This window comes from Pipra filicauda, unplaced genomic scaffold, assembly GCF_003945595.2.
Source record: "Pipra filicauda isolate LSUMZ 115617 unplaced genomic scaffold, ASM394559v2 scaffold505_size606005_pilon, whole genome shotgun sequence".
NCBI lineage: Eukaryota > Metazoa > Chordata > Aves > Passeriformes > Pipridae > Pipra > Pipra filicauda.
Genome location: NW_024104649.1, coordinates 505,271 through 524,199, shown reverse-complemented (window position 1 = coordinate 524,199; position 18,929 = coordinate 505,271). Strand labels below are relative to the sequence as shown.

The 18,929-nt window shown below is 42.6% G+C and overlaps 1 protein-coding gene across 1 annotated transcript in view; it reads right to left on the bottom strand.

Moving 5' to 3' along the window:
* EPHA4 (EPH receptor A4) overlaps nt 1–18,929 on the bottom strand; it is a 106,567-nt gene that overhangs the window by 35,287 nt on the left and 52,351 nt on the right. Inside the window, exon 5 of the mRNA XM_027715950.2 lies at nt 13,211–13,549. Coding sequence (XP_027571751.1) covers nt 13,211–13,549 — 339 coding nt within the window. The remainder of the gene's footprint in view (nt 1–13,210; nt 13,550–18,929) is intronic.

Below are 18,929 nucleotides of genomic sequence, written 5' to 3'. Positions count from 1 at the left end.
ATGTTGCAGTTACTGCTCGCTCGAGTTGAGGTTGGAATCTGACCCAATATAAACAACAATAAATTCTGTAGCCTAAAGAAGCCAACACTGATGCTCCACTGCATTATATTGGATTGAGAGAAGTAGAAAAAATGGGTCAGGCAGTCCAGACAAAGAGAAACTGCCATGAGCTGGAGCAGTCATGCTTAGAGAGGTAAGATCCCAGGACACAAAACGGATAGAACACTCATGGGAAGCACGTGCTGTGATCATTCCCTTACTTCCCAGATGCTGGTCCAGTAAGCACAGACTGCCAAAACCACTGATGCTGTGACACAACGTACAGCATTGTGGGGAGCCAAAATGAGGAATTAGAGACCATAACCTCTAGTTATTAAAGCAGATAATAACGTTGGAAACGGGGCATTCCCCAACAGCTCAAAATAAGTAGTCTGGAGCAATATGACCCACTTAGCACCATCCCCTCAGGGCAACTCTACCTCACCCACACACCCTGTTGTTCCTCCCAGGAAGCCGGAGGTAGCCACCAGAGTTAATTCCTCCCCAGAAATAGCCTGTCCTTTACCCTTGCATTGTTGCACAGGAGGAGGATCCACTGAGCCGCCTTTTCTAAACAAACTCCACTACCCCTCCAGCCCCTTCCACCAGGAAATCAAAGCTACCCATAAAGACACATCTGATGCCTGCAAATGAGACCCCTGTCCCATTCTCTAAGCCCTTCCCTCAAGTGAAACAACCATCCAGCTACTCCTTCTTCCATTTTGCCCTCCTTCTGCCCACAGTCAGAGCAGTTAAGACATGTCTGCATACACGTCATTAGTCAACAGACAAGAGGGCTAGAGCTGTTTTTAAACTGTACAGGACCAACAAGGTAACTTACTGTATCTGCTCCCTGGTCCTTTCTTATACTTACCACCAAGTTACCTGAGCATGAGCTTACTCCAACAACTATGGGATAAAGCTTAACCCACTATGGGACAAATGTTTAATCTGGCATCCAAGGCAACACATCTAATGTTGTTCTCCTTGGCTCTTGCACAGCTACTTTTTATTTACTTGAAACGTGTGTGCCTAGATGATGATATATATGTGCTAAATAACATCTTTGTCATCTACTTTCAGCATTAAAAACATTAGATTTTTTAAAAAGAGCTGCTTAAAAGCCTTTTTGAAATCCAGACAAATAAAAGCCTCTGCCCTATTTGCCACTTAGATGCTTTGGAAGTACTGAAGTATCTTCTAAAATAAATAAATAAATAAATAAATAAATAAAAAGGATGACTCATTTTACTAAAGCCGTATTCGTTATTTTAATAAATAGATTTGGCCACATTGTCTCATCCTGGCTTCTGAAGTGCTCCTGTAATAGCAGAGACTTAGACTTTCCCATTTGGGTTTCTCAGATCAATCACCTGCAGTCAGAAACGGCAAGAATCTTGGGGGAAGAAAAGATAATGAAATTATAAACATTTTACTTCAGTTGTGATCCACAGCTCCAACAACTGCAGGCTGGGTCTCAAACATGCCCCCCTGAGCCTGAGGCACACAACAGAATCAAACCCCAGGACTCACTTGACAATAAAAATCCCAATTCCCATCTTAACACTTGAGAGTATAAATTGTTTCATAGTCACCAAAGTTAAGGAACTTCAGCTGTATTTACTTTAGGCTCCATCACACAGAAGAGGCTGGTGCAGAAGGTTTGCATTTATGTATTTACATTTCAGCTGAACGACCCATAAATTTTAATTATAGTTGAAATTCAGAGCGTTCAGCTGGAACTCCGGTAAAGTACCTTCTGTACAAAGGTTAGATGGATTTGACATGATACCATCTCTGCCTCTAGGCTGTTGAGAAACTCTTGAGATTGAATCAAGGACTGGGCTTTCTGGGCTCACATCAGGAGCACTTTTTGAAGGACACTGGTCTGACAGCATGTGGAGATCCTCATTCTTCCAGGATGCTGCAAGACACCCTGCCATACTCCCCATCAAAGTTCCTCTTCTCAAGGGGGAAAAATACTCTGTGCTTTTGGAAAGTTCCACAGAGAATCAGACTGCAGCACACCTAACTCACACATTTGGAGCTCTCCTACCATGTCCTTTCACTGGAACTGAATTAAACTCCCTTTCCTTCACCTGCAACGGGCAGATTTCTTCAGGAAATTAAAAAACATTAATAGACCCGATGAGAGAGAGAAAACTCCGCACACAGTGTTGCTGCAAAAAGCAACATTACCTGATGTTTGCTGTTCATTAAAAAAAAAAAAGTGATGAGGTACAAAGTGGGGAAGAGTCTTGAGCTTCCTGAAACACATAAACCTTAAAATTAAAATCTTACTTCATGATGTCAGTAACCAATTACATCATAGGTGGCACATAATTAAACTTATAAAAGGGTTTCATTATTTTGGTTTTATGCTGCATACTGAAAACCAGTGTATTATTCATTTTAAAATTGTGTCAATTAGAAAAACCCCAAATGGAATCAGCAATTAAATATTAAAGGTGGCTGCCTCAGTGGAAAACACTCGGAAGGATAATTGGTAAAATTTCCTGTGCAATGCAAGTGCCATTACAAAATTGGAATCCTAAAAATAAATAAATAAATATTTTAAAAAATCAGCCTTCTGAGGTTATGAGGACTTTGAGCTGTACAAAGAAACCAACCGTGTTTATGTCCTGCAGGAGTACTGAGTCTGGGTAAATAAAAGCCCATGAAAACAACAATCCCAAATTAGCTCAGCAACTGCACAGACTGCTGAGTCTGTATTCCAAGTCTGGACCTTCATTTCTAGCCCCAGATTCAAGTACATAGGATGGCACTGAGAGCCCATACCAGCTCCTGAGGAGATGATCTCCTGCAGCAGGTCTCTTCTCCCCACCGAGGCCAGGACTCCTAAGGGTACTGGCAGGGTGGAACTGAGACCTGCACAGGATGGGGACTGCAAGGAAAAACATTATCTTCCTTCAAAACCTGCAATTTAAAAACCATTTATGCTTCCAGCAGCACACAAAGCATTTTTCAGTGTTATGTCTCTCCTCTCTGTAAGGTTCACAGTATTAGTTTCAGTGCAGTTTTGTCATCAAAGTCCAATCATTTGAACCAGATGAAGCTGGTACCTTCCATTTAAGGATCACTCAGATCAAAAACAAGCTAAGGAACTCCTGTGTTACAGAGCCCCTCAAACCTGTGATGCTTGCAGCTTGTCAGTGTAACAAATACAAATAGAAATATTCTCTGGTTAAAGTAAAATGCCACATGTGCAGGCAGTGCTAAGAAGTCTCCCTCTGAGTCCATCCTCTTCAGGTCAGTTTTTCCCAGTACTTCCATAATTGCAGTTAAAATCCTCAGCACAGGCAGTAGTGAAAGCGAGTGGCTGAGAGGCTCTTGGAAAGGCACTGCTGGGTCTGCACATCATGTCTGAGGTACTGTGGAGAGCCCACAGATCTCTGCAGCTCCTCCGGGACTCCCCTTGGCCACCCTGTCCCAGAGTGCCCAGGGAGCTTGAAAAGCATGGGATTTAACACTCAGCCACTTACATATTCCAGTCACTTTCTGTCTTATTTATGTGCATGCACAGTATCCTGATAAACTATAAGGGAGGCTGCAGCTACTCCATCTGCATTCCCTTTTATGCTGGAAAGATAAATTGGGGCTGATTCAGAGGACAGATTTAAAGAACACAGTATGTTACTGAGACAAGCGCAATCTTCCCAGGGAGCCGCTGTAGTGGGTTGTCTTGAGATCATGCCTTTATTTGTTTGCTAAAATAAATGGACACCACACAAAACCCAATTCATATATGAGACACCTCAGACAGCCCACTATACCTTCCTATTTTGCTTATCCAAAACTGTCTTGTTCTATTATGTCTTGATGGGACCACTTAATGGCACACAGAATACTAAAAATAATAAAAAGCTAATTAAAAATTTCAATGCTTTCCTTTTAAGTCTTTGGTAATCTAAGAAATTGAAAGACATTTATATCCAGAGCACATTACAGTTTAAGGGGTTTTCTGTCTGTAATAATCCATGGATACTTTCAATGGATTTTAATACAGACAAAACTAAAGATATTTTATGGAGCAGTAGAAGAATTTAATAAAAAAATCAGAATCAGTCAATTGTCTTTTTAAGACTAAGTGATAGAATTCAATAGCAGGGATAAAAGTCCTAATAAATTCCACAGGAACAGTTCAGAAGGCTGAGACAAAAGCTATAATTTCCTTTTAAATTAACAGTAGGACTTTTCCCTAAGGGATGGTTTGAAATACAACTGACCAAAGAAATAAAATACAAATGCTTGAGCTTCCTATATCTCTCTTGACTGTATTTAAAAATATAAATGCAAACCCATGATCAACTTTTGTTATTACCAGCTTACAAACCGCAATTTTCAGAGACCCTGAATCCATCCTGGGAGTGCACTCAGAGTTCCGGGGCTCTGGTTCTTGAATTTAGTAATGAAGGCAGATTACCTTAATCTAAGGAGATGCCATGAAATCCTTCAAGTAGATGCAGAGAGAGGCTATGCATTTGCCTGCTTTGTTTGGGAGGGGAAGCCCACTGGAGCCCTGCCATGATAATAAAGCGCTCCCTGCACACCCGTTCACACGTGGGGCTAAATCTGAAGTGACATTTCTCAATGAAAAGCAGCACTATTCACTCGTGTGCTCAGCATTTTGATGTCCACCAAAATGTGGCAAACATGATTATAGAGATCCAGCAGGCATGCCACAGCTCTATTTAGTCCTCATGGTTTAACACAATGCTATGCAACATATAAATAAAATATAACTGGCTGCCTTGGGATGGCATTCTGGGAGTATGATTTCATGCATATGGATGGACTTGACACACATTTTGCAAGGACAGAATATCTCAACCAAAGGGGGCTGGCTTTGCCCACCCTTTAGGGTCAGTTCAGCATCCTGCCCTCCAAACTATGAGCCAGTGCAGAAACTTTGGGCTTCGGGGACTAGCGATGTTTATTTGTGCTACTCTGCATGGCATTTTAATTAGTAACTGTGAGGATTTAAAAACTTTGAATGGACACACAGGGGCAGTTGTGCAGCCTAGCTTTTGTGCTTCCACTCTCTCAAAAAAATCCTGTTTGAGGACATCAGCAGGGGGTTAATGGAAGCTTTGATAAAGTTCTCCGAAGCCTTTTATTGTTGCTGAACTACAGACCAGACTCTCCTGTCTCTCTGGCTGCTTTCCAATTAATGTAGTCAGCTGCAAAAACAACTACAGAATTTAGAAGCCCATCTAAACACTTGGTAGCCACAAACATTCTTGGGCAAAATCTCCTTCCACACGAAAATATTTCTGTGCCAGTTGTTTAAGGGAAGAGCTCAGATCAGTTATCAAGCTCCATGAATGGGAAATGTCAGTGTGCTGCCAGAGAAAAGGAACACACAGTTAAATAGTCCAGAGTAAATAAAAGCTGCAGGACCACATCTTCGTCTCTGTCAGTTTGGTAACTATTCATCTGTACCAACATCACTGAGACCAGAATTTGACACCTCCTTGAAGTAAATTTATATCATTTAAGTATGATCAATTCTACCTAGTCCTGAAATTAAATGTGTCTTTTTCCCCAGGAGGATGTGTAACTAACCTCCATTTTCCATACCAAACCACGAGATCTTTCAAAAAATGTGACCAAACTTTTATTTAAATGCTGCAATTACTTCTTGGCTCTATCTGACATGCAACTTGTCTAAGCTGTTCGTTGAACCCTGAAGCTGGTTATTTACTAAGGAGCTTTAGAAAGCACTTTTTTTTTTTTTCTTCCGACCAAGACTTGCATCCCCCACCTTGAATACAAATTCATGGAAATGGGTGGTGCAGACAGCTTTGCCAGAAAGCAGGCAGTTGTTATTTTAATTATTATTTCTTTGTGGAAAGCTGCAGTTACCTTAAAATAATAATTTAATCCTTCTCAACAATAGTTTTCCCGGTTTTGTTTTTAAGCATACGGGAGCACGTATGCTTATAACTACACAATTATTACAGACCATCAGTTAAAGTCTCTGCAAGAACACAGAGTTGTTAAGAAGAAACTCCCACTTGCATCTGCCAGCTTGGAGAAGCTCCTTACTCAGACATACATAACTTACACACATACTTAAACATGCAGCAGAAGAAATCTGGAGTGGTCAACACATGACATCTTTGAGGCTCGGAGAAATCTCATGCTCAACGCTGAAATTTGCCCATCCATTGTTCACTTCCATGCTATTCCCAAATTTCTAGTGCTAGGATCGCTTAACTTCTTTCTGGATCTCCCACTGCACTAATATTTGAAAGATCTGTGGTTTCCCAAAATACATCATTTGGTTTGCTTGAGAAGTTCTCACTTTACTCCTTTTGATGTAAATCTTCAGACGGCAAAAGCCAAAACACAACTCTCTTGGAAACACAAGGGAAATGGAAAATGCAAGGAAAAGAAAGGCAGGTTGCTGTCCTGCACAGCCTGGCAGGTCACCTCCCTGACTACAGCAGATGAAACCCTACAACAGCTGATAAGTGGTCCCAGCCCCCCAGCTTGAAAATGTGTGTACAAGTGGGGGATCATTGCTCATGTCTAGCAAATAAACATGAAACCTTAGAAACACCACTGGTTTAGATTCAAAATGAGAAAGTTGCAGACAAGTAGCTGGGAATTCTGCAAGATGCTGCAACAAATCACTCGGAGTGTTACGCTCACGGATCACCCCTTTTTCAAGTCCCTGCTTACTAGTTTTGAATTCACGCTTGACACAGCTCCATTTGAAGAATAAGGAGACTGCTGATCCATCATCCTTACTACAAACACCTTAAAGCAAAAGAAGAACACCCCTTTGCAACTCTCCTTTTCCATTACCCTGACATTCTACAGAAAAAAGAATGCAGCAGCTCGTAGTATCACACACACTTCCCATGCTCTGGACAGCTGGCATGTATCCAGATGTTTGCCAAGAGATTATTTTAAATCAGGCTTGTGGGGACTGGGTGGCCAGGGTGCCGTGACTGTTTACACATATCCAGCTACGTGCATGAGTTCCCTCACGGGTCTGTGTGCCTCTAAAAGGACTACTGGAACAGGCTATTTGTATCCTTTGGCTGCAGGGAACAAGTAACTGGAAAGGGTGGGACTCTGCTGGTAGCAAGTACTTTGAAAAAAAGTAAAAATAAAAACCTGAATTGACTCCTGGATGCCTGGGAAGGCTCCAGCCAGGTCCAGCTGTGCCCAGCATCTGGAGTGCCACTCGCTCCTCTGCTTGGGCAGAGATATGAACTCACCCACCTGCTCAGCTCCCAGGCTGGGCCATCCAGCTTGCTGCAAACCTCCACACTTTTCAAAGGGGTCAAACACTCTCGACTGACAGCCTGTCCCAGCATTTTAATCCTTCCCCCCACAAAGCCCTAAACCTCACCCTGTCCCCACATCACCCAAGGGAGGCAGGAGGGAGCTGGACTGGAAAGCCCACCAGCCGTGGAAGGGGAGCTGACTTGCACGAGCCTCCCAACAGCCTCACCAGGCACAAGGGAAGGGTGATGTCAGAGCAGAAAATGACTTATTTTGCCAGCTTACAGTATTTTACAGGGTCTGTGAAACTGTGACACAAGTGTATGATGAATTCTGTCTTCACATTCACAGAGCTCCTTTCCTGGCTATTTGGAGATGAAGTCTTCACTGGGGTTATACAGCCCTTCAAAATTATGTTTCAACACAACAATAAACAGCTCTTCACCAGGACTGCACTAAAAAAAGGCATTTTTTTTGCAAGAGCTGAGCTGAGCATAAAACTAGCAGTCTGAATGACTACAGACCTTGATGTTTTTAAAATCAAAATTAACTTCTTTCACCACCTCCCTATGGTTAAGATTCTTATTATGCACATAAATATCACCACACAAAAATCAAAACCTGTTATGTTCACTCTCAGCAAACAGAAATGATTTGCTATTATTTATAGTGAAACCAGAACTATAGTCAAAGAACACGAGGGAGTTTAGAGAATTAGATGGATTGTTCAATCTTCATAGTAACTGTTAATTTTATTGTACAGTAGTAGTTTAAGTGTGTTCATGCAGTCACATAAAGAAAGCTCTGTGACTGAAATCTACTTAACAGTGTCTTTTGATGTTTCACTACAGAGCAATTCTGTATAGATAAGTTATAAATATCCAGGAAAAAAGTACATTAAAATACTGAAATCTTTAGGTTTTCTGGTCTTGGCATGTGTTGCTTTTGATCTGCCTGAGCAACTATTATTTTGTCGATACGAGGAGTGCACACTGACCAAGGGCAATGTATGTCCATGAATTTTTACTGACTGCAAATGTAGCTCAGCACAGGCTAAACCACACTAGCAGAATCTAAGACCTTATATGCATTTTCTGTGCTGTTCTTTACAACACGTGAGGAATGCTAATCAGCATTTGAAAGGAAACGTGGGCTTTCAAAGAAGACCCACCGAAATGCAAAATGGGAATATATATTCCCCTAGCAAAAAGTCCAGTAGAACTTATGAGTCATCTAGAAGCAAATAACTCCCACTTCTCCCCCCCCAATTGCTAACTTGAAACACAATCATCCTCAAAGGATCAGGATCTTTCAAGGTTGTTTTTTTTTTCTTCCTTTTAGTAACAGAATTAAGAACATAAACAACAAACAAATCTAAAGGCGAAATAAAACTGAGTAACAGTTGACATTTCCCATCCCTGCAGTGAATGTCAGTATTTTGGGTTCACTACAACTGCAGCCTGTCCCAGAAGAATACTCAATTCACACCGATCTCCTTGGCCGTGCTTAAGTCCTGGTGGCACCGTGACCCATTTTAGTTCCTGCCTGGAAATGGATCCTGAACCACCGCGGGGCTCTGAGTGACGGTGAGGGACCAGGGGAGCATACAGAGGAGGGGGAAGGACTGCAGCACCGTCAGCCACACTGCTCTGCCTCCGAGATGAAGCGGCTCTGAGACAGGTGAACAGACAGCTAGACAGGCAAGGTGTGGGGGAGCACAGAGACAAAGGGGCTGGGGAGAGGAACGAGAACAGAAGGAGGGAAAAATGGGACAGAGAGCCTGACATATTCATAAGAAAGAACAGTTCTTGATCCTGAGCACAGGCAGCTTGAAAACATCCAGTAAGATGCAACGGGAGAAAGACGAAGTTTATTTATTCATATTGCATTTTCATCCTAATTGGCATATCCTGCATCCATCTAGCTGTGTCAGTCCACTTAAGGAAACACTGAGCCCAAGGTAACCTAACAAGGTAACAAATCACCAGGCAGTCTGTTTATTCTGAAATAGTAGCTGCTTTAAACTCCAACAAGCAAAGGAGCAAGAAGGACACCCATCCTTCATAAAATGCAAACAAAACGAAGGGAGCAAAGCAAGCAGCATAACGAGTTTGGATTTTAAATCTCATTTAAGCTTGTGTAGGCTCTGCCCCCTGCACTGCTGCCCTGCCTTATGAACACCTTTAGCATCCGTGCAAAAACCTTGCCCCGGCGGCGCTGCCCCCTCGGACACGCACAAGAGAGACTGAGCAGTGAACCTGGCTCTCAGGCTGCAGACCTAAACAGCTCAGCTGTAATCTTTAATAACAATATAAACTGTTTAGCGCCTCTTCAAAAAAAAAAAAACCACACCAAAACCCACAAAAGCTTCCTGCATGCTGTGAACAAGATCTCTTTATTGAGAGCTTTACTTTTAATTTTGAACAGCTTCACAGCATTATCCTTAGCAGGGAAAAAAAAAAAAAAAGAGCCTGGAGATTTTTGAGCTATTCTGACAACTGCATGGTAAGAGTTCCTCATTGAAATTAGCTTCTCCTAGCAGCATCACAGGAGAATTGCTGGTCTGCATCTCCTCCACAAGTCATTTCACATTTTTTAAAGATGGACAAAGTGCTTATTTCATTTCATTTCATCGAAAACTGAAAGCCACAAAAGCCACTACCACTGATGGAGACCCACAATATCAGCACTTCCAGTACTCAGTGTACTAGGGATGCTGGCTCCAAGTTTCAGTGGTTCAGTGTTCCATCCTTGCTTTTTTAATTTGTTTTTAATCTTATATGGGAAAAGAGTAACAGTTCCCATCTCAAAAAAATTTAAAAAAATTATTATATTAAACATGCAGAACAGCGAGTTGAATTCACGATTCGAAATTCTTAAAATGTCACAACATTGAAGTATTTAACTAGGAAATAGAAATTTGTACATGGTTGGAAGTCTGAAATTTAGTGGTTTTTTTTTTTCGTTTAAGCAAGCTATAAAAACCAGGACCTTTTCAAAGGAACCAGAAAAAATACTTTTTCAAATGCTTTTTGATCCTACTTCGAATGGTGAATCTTATTTTCATTTAAACACTTTTCTACAGTATTGGAAACTGAAGAGTTTCTAAACAAAGAGGGGAAAGTAAACTGCCTCATTTCATTATCTCTAGGAGTAAAATGGTAAAAGCAAACAAAAAACCACCTGTGCCTTTCGACTGCACCTTTTACGTCACTGCAACACATTTTGTCAATTTTGTGCTGAATATACCAGTAACTGATTTGTCATTGTTCTCTGCCTGTCTCCAAATGCACACCTTCTACAGGGGCTGACACTAACACATGCAAACATACAGATACCCAGATTCCTGATTCTGACATCAAAAACTGCTTCTAAAATTTCTGCATATTTTCTTCAGGTTGTATGGTTGCATATTTGGAAGGTCAATTTGTTAAGAGGAAGGATTCCCTGGCCTCCTGCATTCCTACTGAATTTAACTCAAAGATGCACCTCTGGCAAGAAATTCTAGCAAATTCCCCAGAATACAACCCAGAAACACTGTTCATATGTAAAGAACTCCAAAAAACATATTGACAACATTTTTTTCCTATCAAATATTGGAAAGTACAAGCAGAGAGAGCAAAAACAAAGTACTTTCCAAATTTTCAGTGTTGGTAGTTTTATTTTTATTAGCAAAAGAGGGAAGAACTGTTTTTAAGGGAGGAGCTTGGCTCTAATCTGAATTTAGAAATTGCCTCAAAGAAACCAAGGCATTACATTAGTGTAAGAAAGGTGCAAGATCAAAATCAAGTCTGTGGCAGTGCTCTGTCATGATGTGATTTCTTTATAATGAAATATAGTGAAAGAAAATTAGTGGCATAAGGATTTTAATGCACCCCAGACACACATTTACAATGATTAAACAGATCAGTACTTGTAAAACCCAAGAGTCTAACTTTACAAACCTTTACTCAAGCAAGCAGCTTCACCAAAATCAATGGGATTATTTGCATATGTAAGGATTATTTATCTCAGCTGAGATCTGTAGGTTTAGGCCACACATTTCTATTTAGATCTTCTATGCAGAAGAAACCACAAAGTTGTATGAAAAACGGGAGAACACTGGCATCTTGGCGTTAATTTTCATTTATACCAGTACAATTTTCCCTGGCCCTCTGACGCATTTGATAGACTGGGCATGTTTCGAAATTGGAAATGTTGGCAAAAATACAAATTTCCTGATGTGAAGAATGCTACTCATGGATAATAAACAAAATCAATTCTTATTTGCATATTCAATCAGATTTGGGTTTGCATATAAAAGCATAAGATGGTAGAATTTTCACACGGTAGATGGATCCTGCTCACTTATCCATGCATATATGCATCCACTAATCCTTACACATGCCAAAATCAGTCAGAAATACTCTCTTTGCTAGGCATTCATAGCACAAAAACACTGTCCCTGCTGCTGTTCTCAACCTCCTCTTTTCGTATAGCATATGACAGCACTCTCCCACGGCTTTCTCTCAAGACTCCCTAATAGCCCCTGTTCTCTATTAGTCTTCTTTTCACTAGGCAAAGCGATAGTTTGAATTTTTGAATCATAATTTAAAAGGGATGCTGTCAACCGTACGTGAAGAACAAAAAACGCTGGACCAGATTTTCAAAGGAGCTTCAGCTTGGACCTGACAATTTCGCCTGTAACTGTCACCGCAAAACTGAATGTATCTCTCACTGGTAATACTGACGCGTTCCAAACTACAGCTAGGATCTGCAGATTTAGACCTTGCATACCTATTTTCCACACACATCTACTAGAGAATAGAATTAAAAACATTTATGTAGTCCAGTACTATCAAAATATGCAATATTAATATTGTCCCATACACCAGAAGTCTAACAATAAATTACAACCCTGTAAGCTACGCTCCAAGGTGCAACATCTGTGGGACCTGAAGGCAATCAGTGCTGTGAGCCATCAGATAACAGGTTTGACGGTCTTGTAGCCAGTCTGACAGTCTGGATCCCTAATTTGCATATAGAAGACTGTCATATTCAAACATATATAATTTTGTGCATCACATTAAAAATTCAACTGGAACCCTGCGTGAGAAACCCTAGTTTGCTGCAAACTAAGAAATGTTTTCACATAATTAAAGAAAAAGATCAAACAAATTAGCATCAAAACTAAACGGCAATCTGCTGCAGCAGCCTTTGCCCTTATAGGTCAAGCAAAAGGGACCAAAAAATCAGAACTGCCTAGGGTATCTGAAATAATCTGGTATACGCAGAAATAGTATTTCACTCTCCTAGATGAATGAAGCGCAAAAATCAGACAGTATGAAGATGAAAGCTCATACAGGATTTCTACAGCAATGCCAGCTCTGATCAATTGAAACATTGTCAGCAGCAGGTTAAGGAGGTATTTACTTAACAACGGAACAGAATTTAATTGACTTTGCAGGAGAGGAGAGTGAGCAGGCAGGCAAGCGAGCCACACTCATTCCACTCTTTGAATCTTACACAGTCCTTTTTGAAAGGGGACAGGAGCACAATCCTGTGCTCCCAGAGTGTGTATTTTGCCCTCTGTAAACATTAAGGACACATTTGTGTCCCTGTGCCAGGTCTCTCCTACAAAGGGGCCAAGTTGCTGGAGGGCCAGGAGAGGGAACAGGTCAGCTGTGCTGTTGTGCTTCTGCAGATGCCTCAGCACAGCCTGCTCCCAGACACAGTACCCAAAATGCCCTCTCTTTAGCTCTGAAGAATTTAAACTACCCATATAAATAACCAGAAAATAAGGGTTTGACCCAGTTACACATCTTAGAGTTCCTCGCATTCATTTGCTAATGCTAAATGTAATGGAAATCACAGCTTTCCTAAAAAACAGGCAGCAGAGAGAGAGGAAGAGAATTACTGTTTATGTTCCTACCTGCTTGGTTAGTTGTCACAGTGACTGACACAGCTTGGTCCTGGCTGGGGTTTTGCTTGGACACTCCATTCACCGCCCAGACTTCAAAGGTGTAGTTAGTGTGTGCCAGGAGGTCAGTGATGGAGACTTTGGTGGTTTTCAGGCCGTTCTGCTGGGGGCTGAAGTGCACTCCACTGCCGCAGGACCGGCAGCGGCCGAGGTCGCCGGCACCGCACCTCTTGCACACCACGTTGTAGGAGATGTCTTCCCGGCCACCTTTGTTCTGGGGGGGGCTCCACTCCAAGTTCACTGATGTCTCATTGACATTGGAAATCAGGTTCTGGGGAGCAGATGGAGGGCCTAAAAAGACAAAGTTCACATGTTTTTAGTAACTGGAGAAAGCTTACATAGTAGCATCAGACTTAGGGTCCCGGACCTGTGCAAATCCCATTTAAGTCAAGGACAGCAGAGACCAAACAGAATTTTACTTCTCTATGTTCTTAATAAGACGAAAAATTAACTGGTAAGTCAAACTCTGATCTCTTCATCTGAAGAATTAACAGTATTTTCCAGCTCTAAATAAGCCTGAAAGCCCAGTACTGCAATTAAACAAGGGGGCTTTTTTACTTTCACTCTTTATACATGTTATGAAAAATGTTAAGTTCACATATTTTACACTGATTTTTCCATGATCTCCTGAGCAAAGGATCAAACTCCTGCTTCACTTGACGTTTTCAAGGTCCTCCAATACCTACAGGCAGACTGTCACTGAAACTGTTATAGAAATATCTCATGAGATTTTTTTCTGAAAAATAGAAGTGCAGTATTTTCCAGACAACTTGATGTCAAATCACATTCAGTGAACACTGAAGCCCATCAAGCAGGGACCTGGACATGACGTTTTGGGATGCAGAATGGAGATCTGAGAAGAAAGCTGGACACAGAACTAAGGCTTTGAAGGATGAGGAATAAAGGTTACAATAGGGGAGTGCTGGAGAATGTGAAAGAATTGGAGAGAAAAATATGGTGAGCAGCGGAACGAAGAGCTGATAAAAGAAACCTGGTCAGGAACAACAGATCAGACAGAATGCTTGGAAATAAGGCTGAATTTGAGACACAATGTCAGCTCTTCCACCGCAGGGACAGGAGACTTTAAATAAACACACTGCCAAAGAGTTCCCAGCTGTTTCCAGCACAGGGATTTGAGGACAGAGCCAAAGGCAGGCTGGGGACAACCTCCCTGGGCAGGAGGGGGCTGATCTGGGTGCAGGGCAGGAATGGGGCTCAGCCTGCTGGCAGCAGCTCCTCCTGCACCTTCAGCCCCCCTTTTGGGACTGCTGACCAGGGGGCAGAGCCCTGCCTCGCTCTGGACCAATGCACAGGCAGAAATCCTATTTATATGCTTAAATCCCCACAGGCTCCAAACCAATAGTCAAATTGAAAATGCAGAAGAGCTAATCCTATGACTCTTAATCTAATTTCAATATAGTTGAGACACACTTTACGTACCCTTAAATTTAACATGGATGATTCAGAGCAAACCCATGAAAGGAATGGGTATTTTATACATCCCGAAAAGTTTCCCTGGCCACTAAAAGGCAGCCTGCTCTGGGGCAGAGCACAAAAGCAATTTGACTACACATATAACACTTTGAAACAGGTAAGCGCTATATCAAAATGAAACAGAACGAGAACAGAGCTTGCAAAATATAACAATCCAAACAGGAATACAGTAAAAATTGCTGTCCTTAGTAACTACTCCTAGTCAGAGTTTTACATACAAATATTATTGGCAGAAAAATACTGGAAATAATTTTGTAGAAAGTCACAAATTCCATTTTTATTCAAGACATGAGAGCTCATGAAAGCTTCTTAAATTTTATCAAAATACATTCGTTGGTTGGAATTCAAAAAAAATTCAATCAGATCTCCTGGCAGAAAAGAGAAAAAGAAAGTTCTGGCAAATTTCATGCCAGTTTTTGCATTCCTGCTATTTGTCAAATGTTATGAAACTGAGGGGGGATGTTGGAGAAATCAGTCAGTACCAATAGTTTAATTAACTGTATAAATACATCAGTCATAATCTCTGATATGCCAAAGGTACAAAAAGAGCCATGAGGGTAAGATGGGAATCGAATACATTCCAGTGAAATTCTGCTGAAATTACAAAGTGACTTATCAAATCCAACAGCAAAGAGGTTAAGCTGTTAAGAGGTGACTATGGGGAAGATTAATTCTGGCTCCCTCAATTCATCAGGTGCATCTCAAAAGAAGCCCAAGACCTAAGCACGATGTATAGGACAAAATTTTGAGGGCTGCATCACTGCTCCGTGTCTGTGCTTGAAGCTGCCAGGATGTTACACATGTTCAACAGCAGACAGGATTTTTATTCTGGGACGGATAGGTAGGTTAAGAAAAGAATCTCACGTTACACGGAGGTCAAATGTATCTAGTTATCTTCAGTACCTAAATGACAGGTCTCTGTTTCAGGAGTAGCTGAGCAGGGATTGTTTCTTTGTGCTTACTTCAGAAATACAAAATTAATATATTAATTTTGAAAAGAGGGAAATCCTCCCTTCCTGCCAAACCTTTGAAACAGTCTCTGAGTTAATCAGGGTTGACAGGTAAAATTACTGCAAGAAGAGAGAGCCAGGGCCAGCCCCTGCCACGGGGAGCCCTCCTGCTTGCTGCACCACCAAGCTGCCATTCATGACTTTTATTTATACACTGGCAGCATTTAGGACTCCTAAGGACAAAACCCTTTTACTGAAAGATCAGTTACTGAACACAGTAAGAGATGTTTCCTGATCCAAAAATGCTTAGAAACTAGACGGGAAAGAAAAGGGAAAGAAACTGATTTTAATCGCTGCTCATCATGTGGAAATGGAGGCAGACAGAGTTGTGGTAAGACAAGGGCACACAAGATGTGCCTTGCACATCTGGGCACTGGTCACAATTGTCCCAAGTGTCAGCCCAGTGTCTCTGTCCCACAGCCAGCTCTCCTTCCTCCAGAAGCTGGCTTTGCCAGCTCCCTGGGCAGGAGAAAGTGGTCTCTGCTTTGCCTGCAAATACACGAGCCTTCTTTTCAAAAATACACTCGGAGTGCAATGAGGTGGAAGACACTTCTGAAATTGTGAACTCAAGCAGCAGCACAGGAACTGCTGAGCAGGAACTGATCCAAACTCCATCAACCCCAGACCTCCCCAGACTGCCTCACACCTGGGCTCTCTCTTCAAGGGGGGCAGGTGCACAAGGTGACAACGTCTGTCCTTCCACACTGTCAAGGAAACAGGAGAACCAACAAGAGCCTCAGGAGGGAACCAGCAGCCTCAGCAGCCTGCAAGCCCAAGGCCACGCCATGCAGCCCTGGTCTGCCCTGGCCAGAGCAGCTGGCAGAGCCAGTGGAAGCTGAGGCTGTCTGTCCTCCCAGAGTCTGGCCAGCACCTGACAGCAGGAAGCCCTGAACAGAAACCGCTCCTGTGAGAAACAGCAAGAGCCCTATAGCAAGAAAAAGCAAAAGGCGTTTTCTTTCAGAGAATTCACTTGCTGCAATCACACACGCAAGTGCATTGACTCGCAGCACAGCCAGGGGAGCTAAGGTGGTGCCAGTGCAAACACCTCCCTCCCCAAGCAGCACCCGGCTCTGTCAGGGCCGAAGAATATCCCCATCTCAGCGGGGTATTCCTGCAGCAAAGACCTCCACACGAGGAGGGTTCATACTGCCACAGCTGTGGTCTGAATGATGTGCCTCTTAGCTCAGATACAGCAGCCAGTTTGGGGTTAAACTCAGAGTTGCTCTGATGTCCATTAAGATATTTTCCAAGGCTCTAGGTCCAGTTTCACATGGGAAAATGTGCCAGAATGAATCAAGCTCCTCAGAAGCAAAAAGTCAGTAATTAGTATGTGGGACAGGGCACTGCAGTGTCTAAACAGAGATGCGACGAAGCGGAAAACCATGGAAGCAGATGCTTGCAGGTCACAGAGATGAGTGCACCACCTCCAGCATGAAAAGGAAGATGCGGGGGAGTCTCCAAATGGTGGGCTGACATTACAGTGAGGGAAAAAGCAATTTCTTTTCTTTCTGGAGCATAGTCATCAATGGAGCTGTTGGCACCGGGAGTGGGGAATGGCTTCAGATTGATGGGTCTGGTTTCAGATGTTGAAACACAGGGCGTATCTGCTCCTTCAATGGTGATCAGGATTTGCTTTGTTTCTGACAAACAGAGCCGCTGCTGCTAGATAAGATGAAAACCCTTTCAGTGCCATGCCAAGCTGCAAGTGCCAGCACAGTTCCAGGATGAACCCAGCTAGCAGGATCCCACACGAACAGCATCCTGCCAGCCCGACCACCGCCCTCACACAAACCCTGTGTCCTCTGGTACAAAAATATAGCTTGGGGCAGATGAAAGAGGAGACAAGGACCTGTGCCTCTGAATCACCACCACCGTCTGTGATTCTGTCACAAGTCCCATGATTTACAGCACTTTTCTTAAGACTCCTGCTGATGGAAGTACACTATTGCATGGGCCATTTGACATGCTGGAAGGAGCTAACACTGCCACACTACCCAGGACAGCTTAAAAATGTGGCAGTTCCTAAAGGAAAAAAAAAAATTTAAATCTAGACATTTTAATTTTGAAAACCAACTAACTTTAAAGCTCATTTTATGATTTTGGGAGGACAGGTGCTGTCATTTTTCCTGCCCAAGTCAACAGACTCTGAGGGATGGATCTGCAGAGCCGCTCACTATTCTCACACTGGGGACTGCAAAGAGGACACGTTTTGATCACAGGGCCTGAAAGCCAGATCCTTTTCCCAGCCCATTTACCAGCACCATGAACAGACATGGGGGTCTCCTCTGTGGGAACACAGGGAGCGGAAGTTTTTAATTTTATTCCTTCCTGGGGCTCCATAAATCTTGCTTCACAATAAACCCATCAAAATCAACTGAGCCATGAAGCAAATGGAAAGGCCCTGGGTGGAGCAATTCATTGTGTGTGTCAGGGCTGAGGGAAACACTGAAGAGTCTGTTCAGCAACAAATAATCTTCATCAAGCTATGTTCCTCACCCCTCCTATTAGATTTACTTAAACGTATTAGTCAATGCAGATTGTTTGGTTTTCTCTTGGTGCAATAAGCTATAGCCTTCATATCCATCTGTCTTTCACCCACACGTAGATCTGTCTGTCTTAAGGACAGTATTCTATCTTATGTCAAACCAACATTCGGGGAAACAAGAGCTTTTAAGGGGTTAATAGCATGACCATTACTTGTACTAAAAGGACTGATGTATTTTAGCACTCTTTCTACAACCTCAAGCAGCATTTTAGCTTTTCATCCATCAGCATTTCTTTCCCTCCCTTCTTACAAAACACTGAAGTCCCTCTCCAGTCAGAAGCCTCCCACATGCCCCTGTATGACCGACAAGGGCCTGCTGAAAATCACGATAAGGGCACTTATCAACACCTGACTGTCTCCCTCCTTCCTTCCAGACCACAGGAGATTTCCCTGTGCTCCATTACCTGTGTGCCAGCTCTCTGTGGATTATAGGTCTCTGTGGGCACAGTTAAGGAGCCTCTGTAATGCAAACCAGGGATCAAGTCCGGTTCAAGCGTTAGAGTGACTCACACAGAGCTTCTGCAGTGAAGACCCAGTAATGAACTTGCTCTCCAGGACTAGACTAGCACCTGTGGGGTGCAGATGGCAAGGGGCCACAGCTGCAAAGTGAACCAGGCTGCAG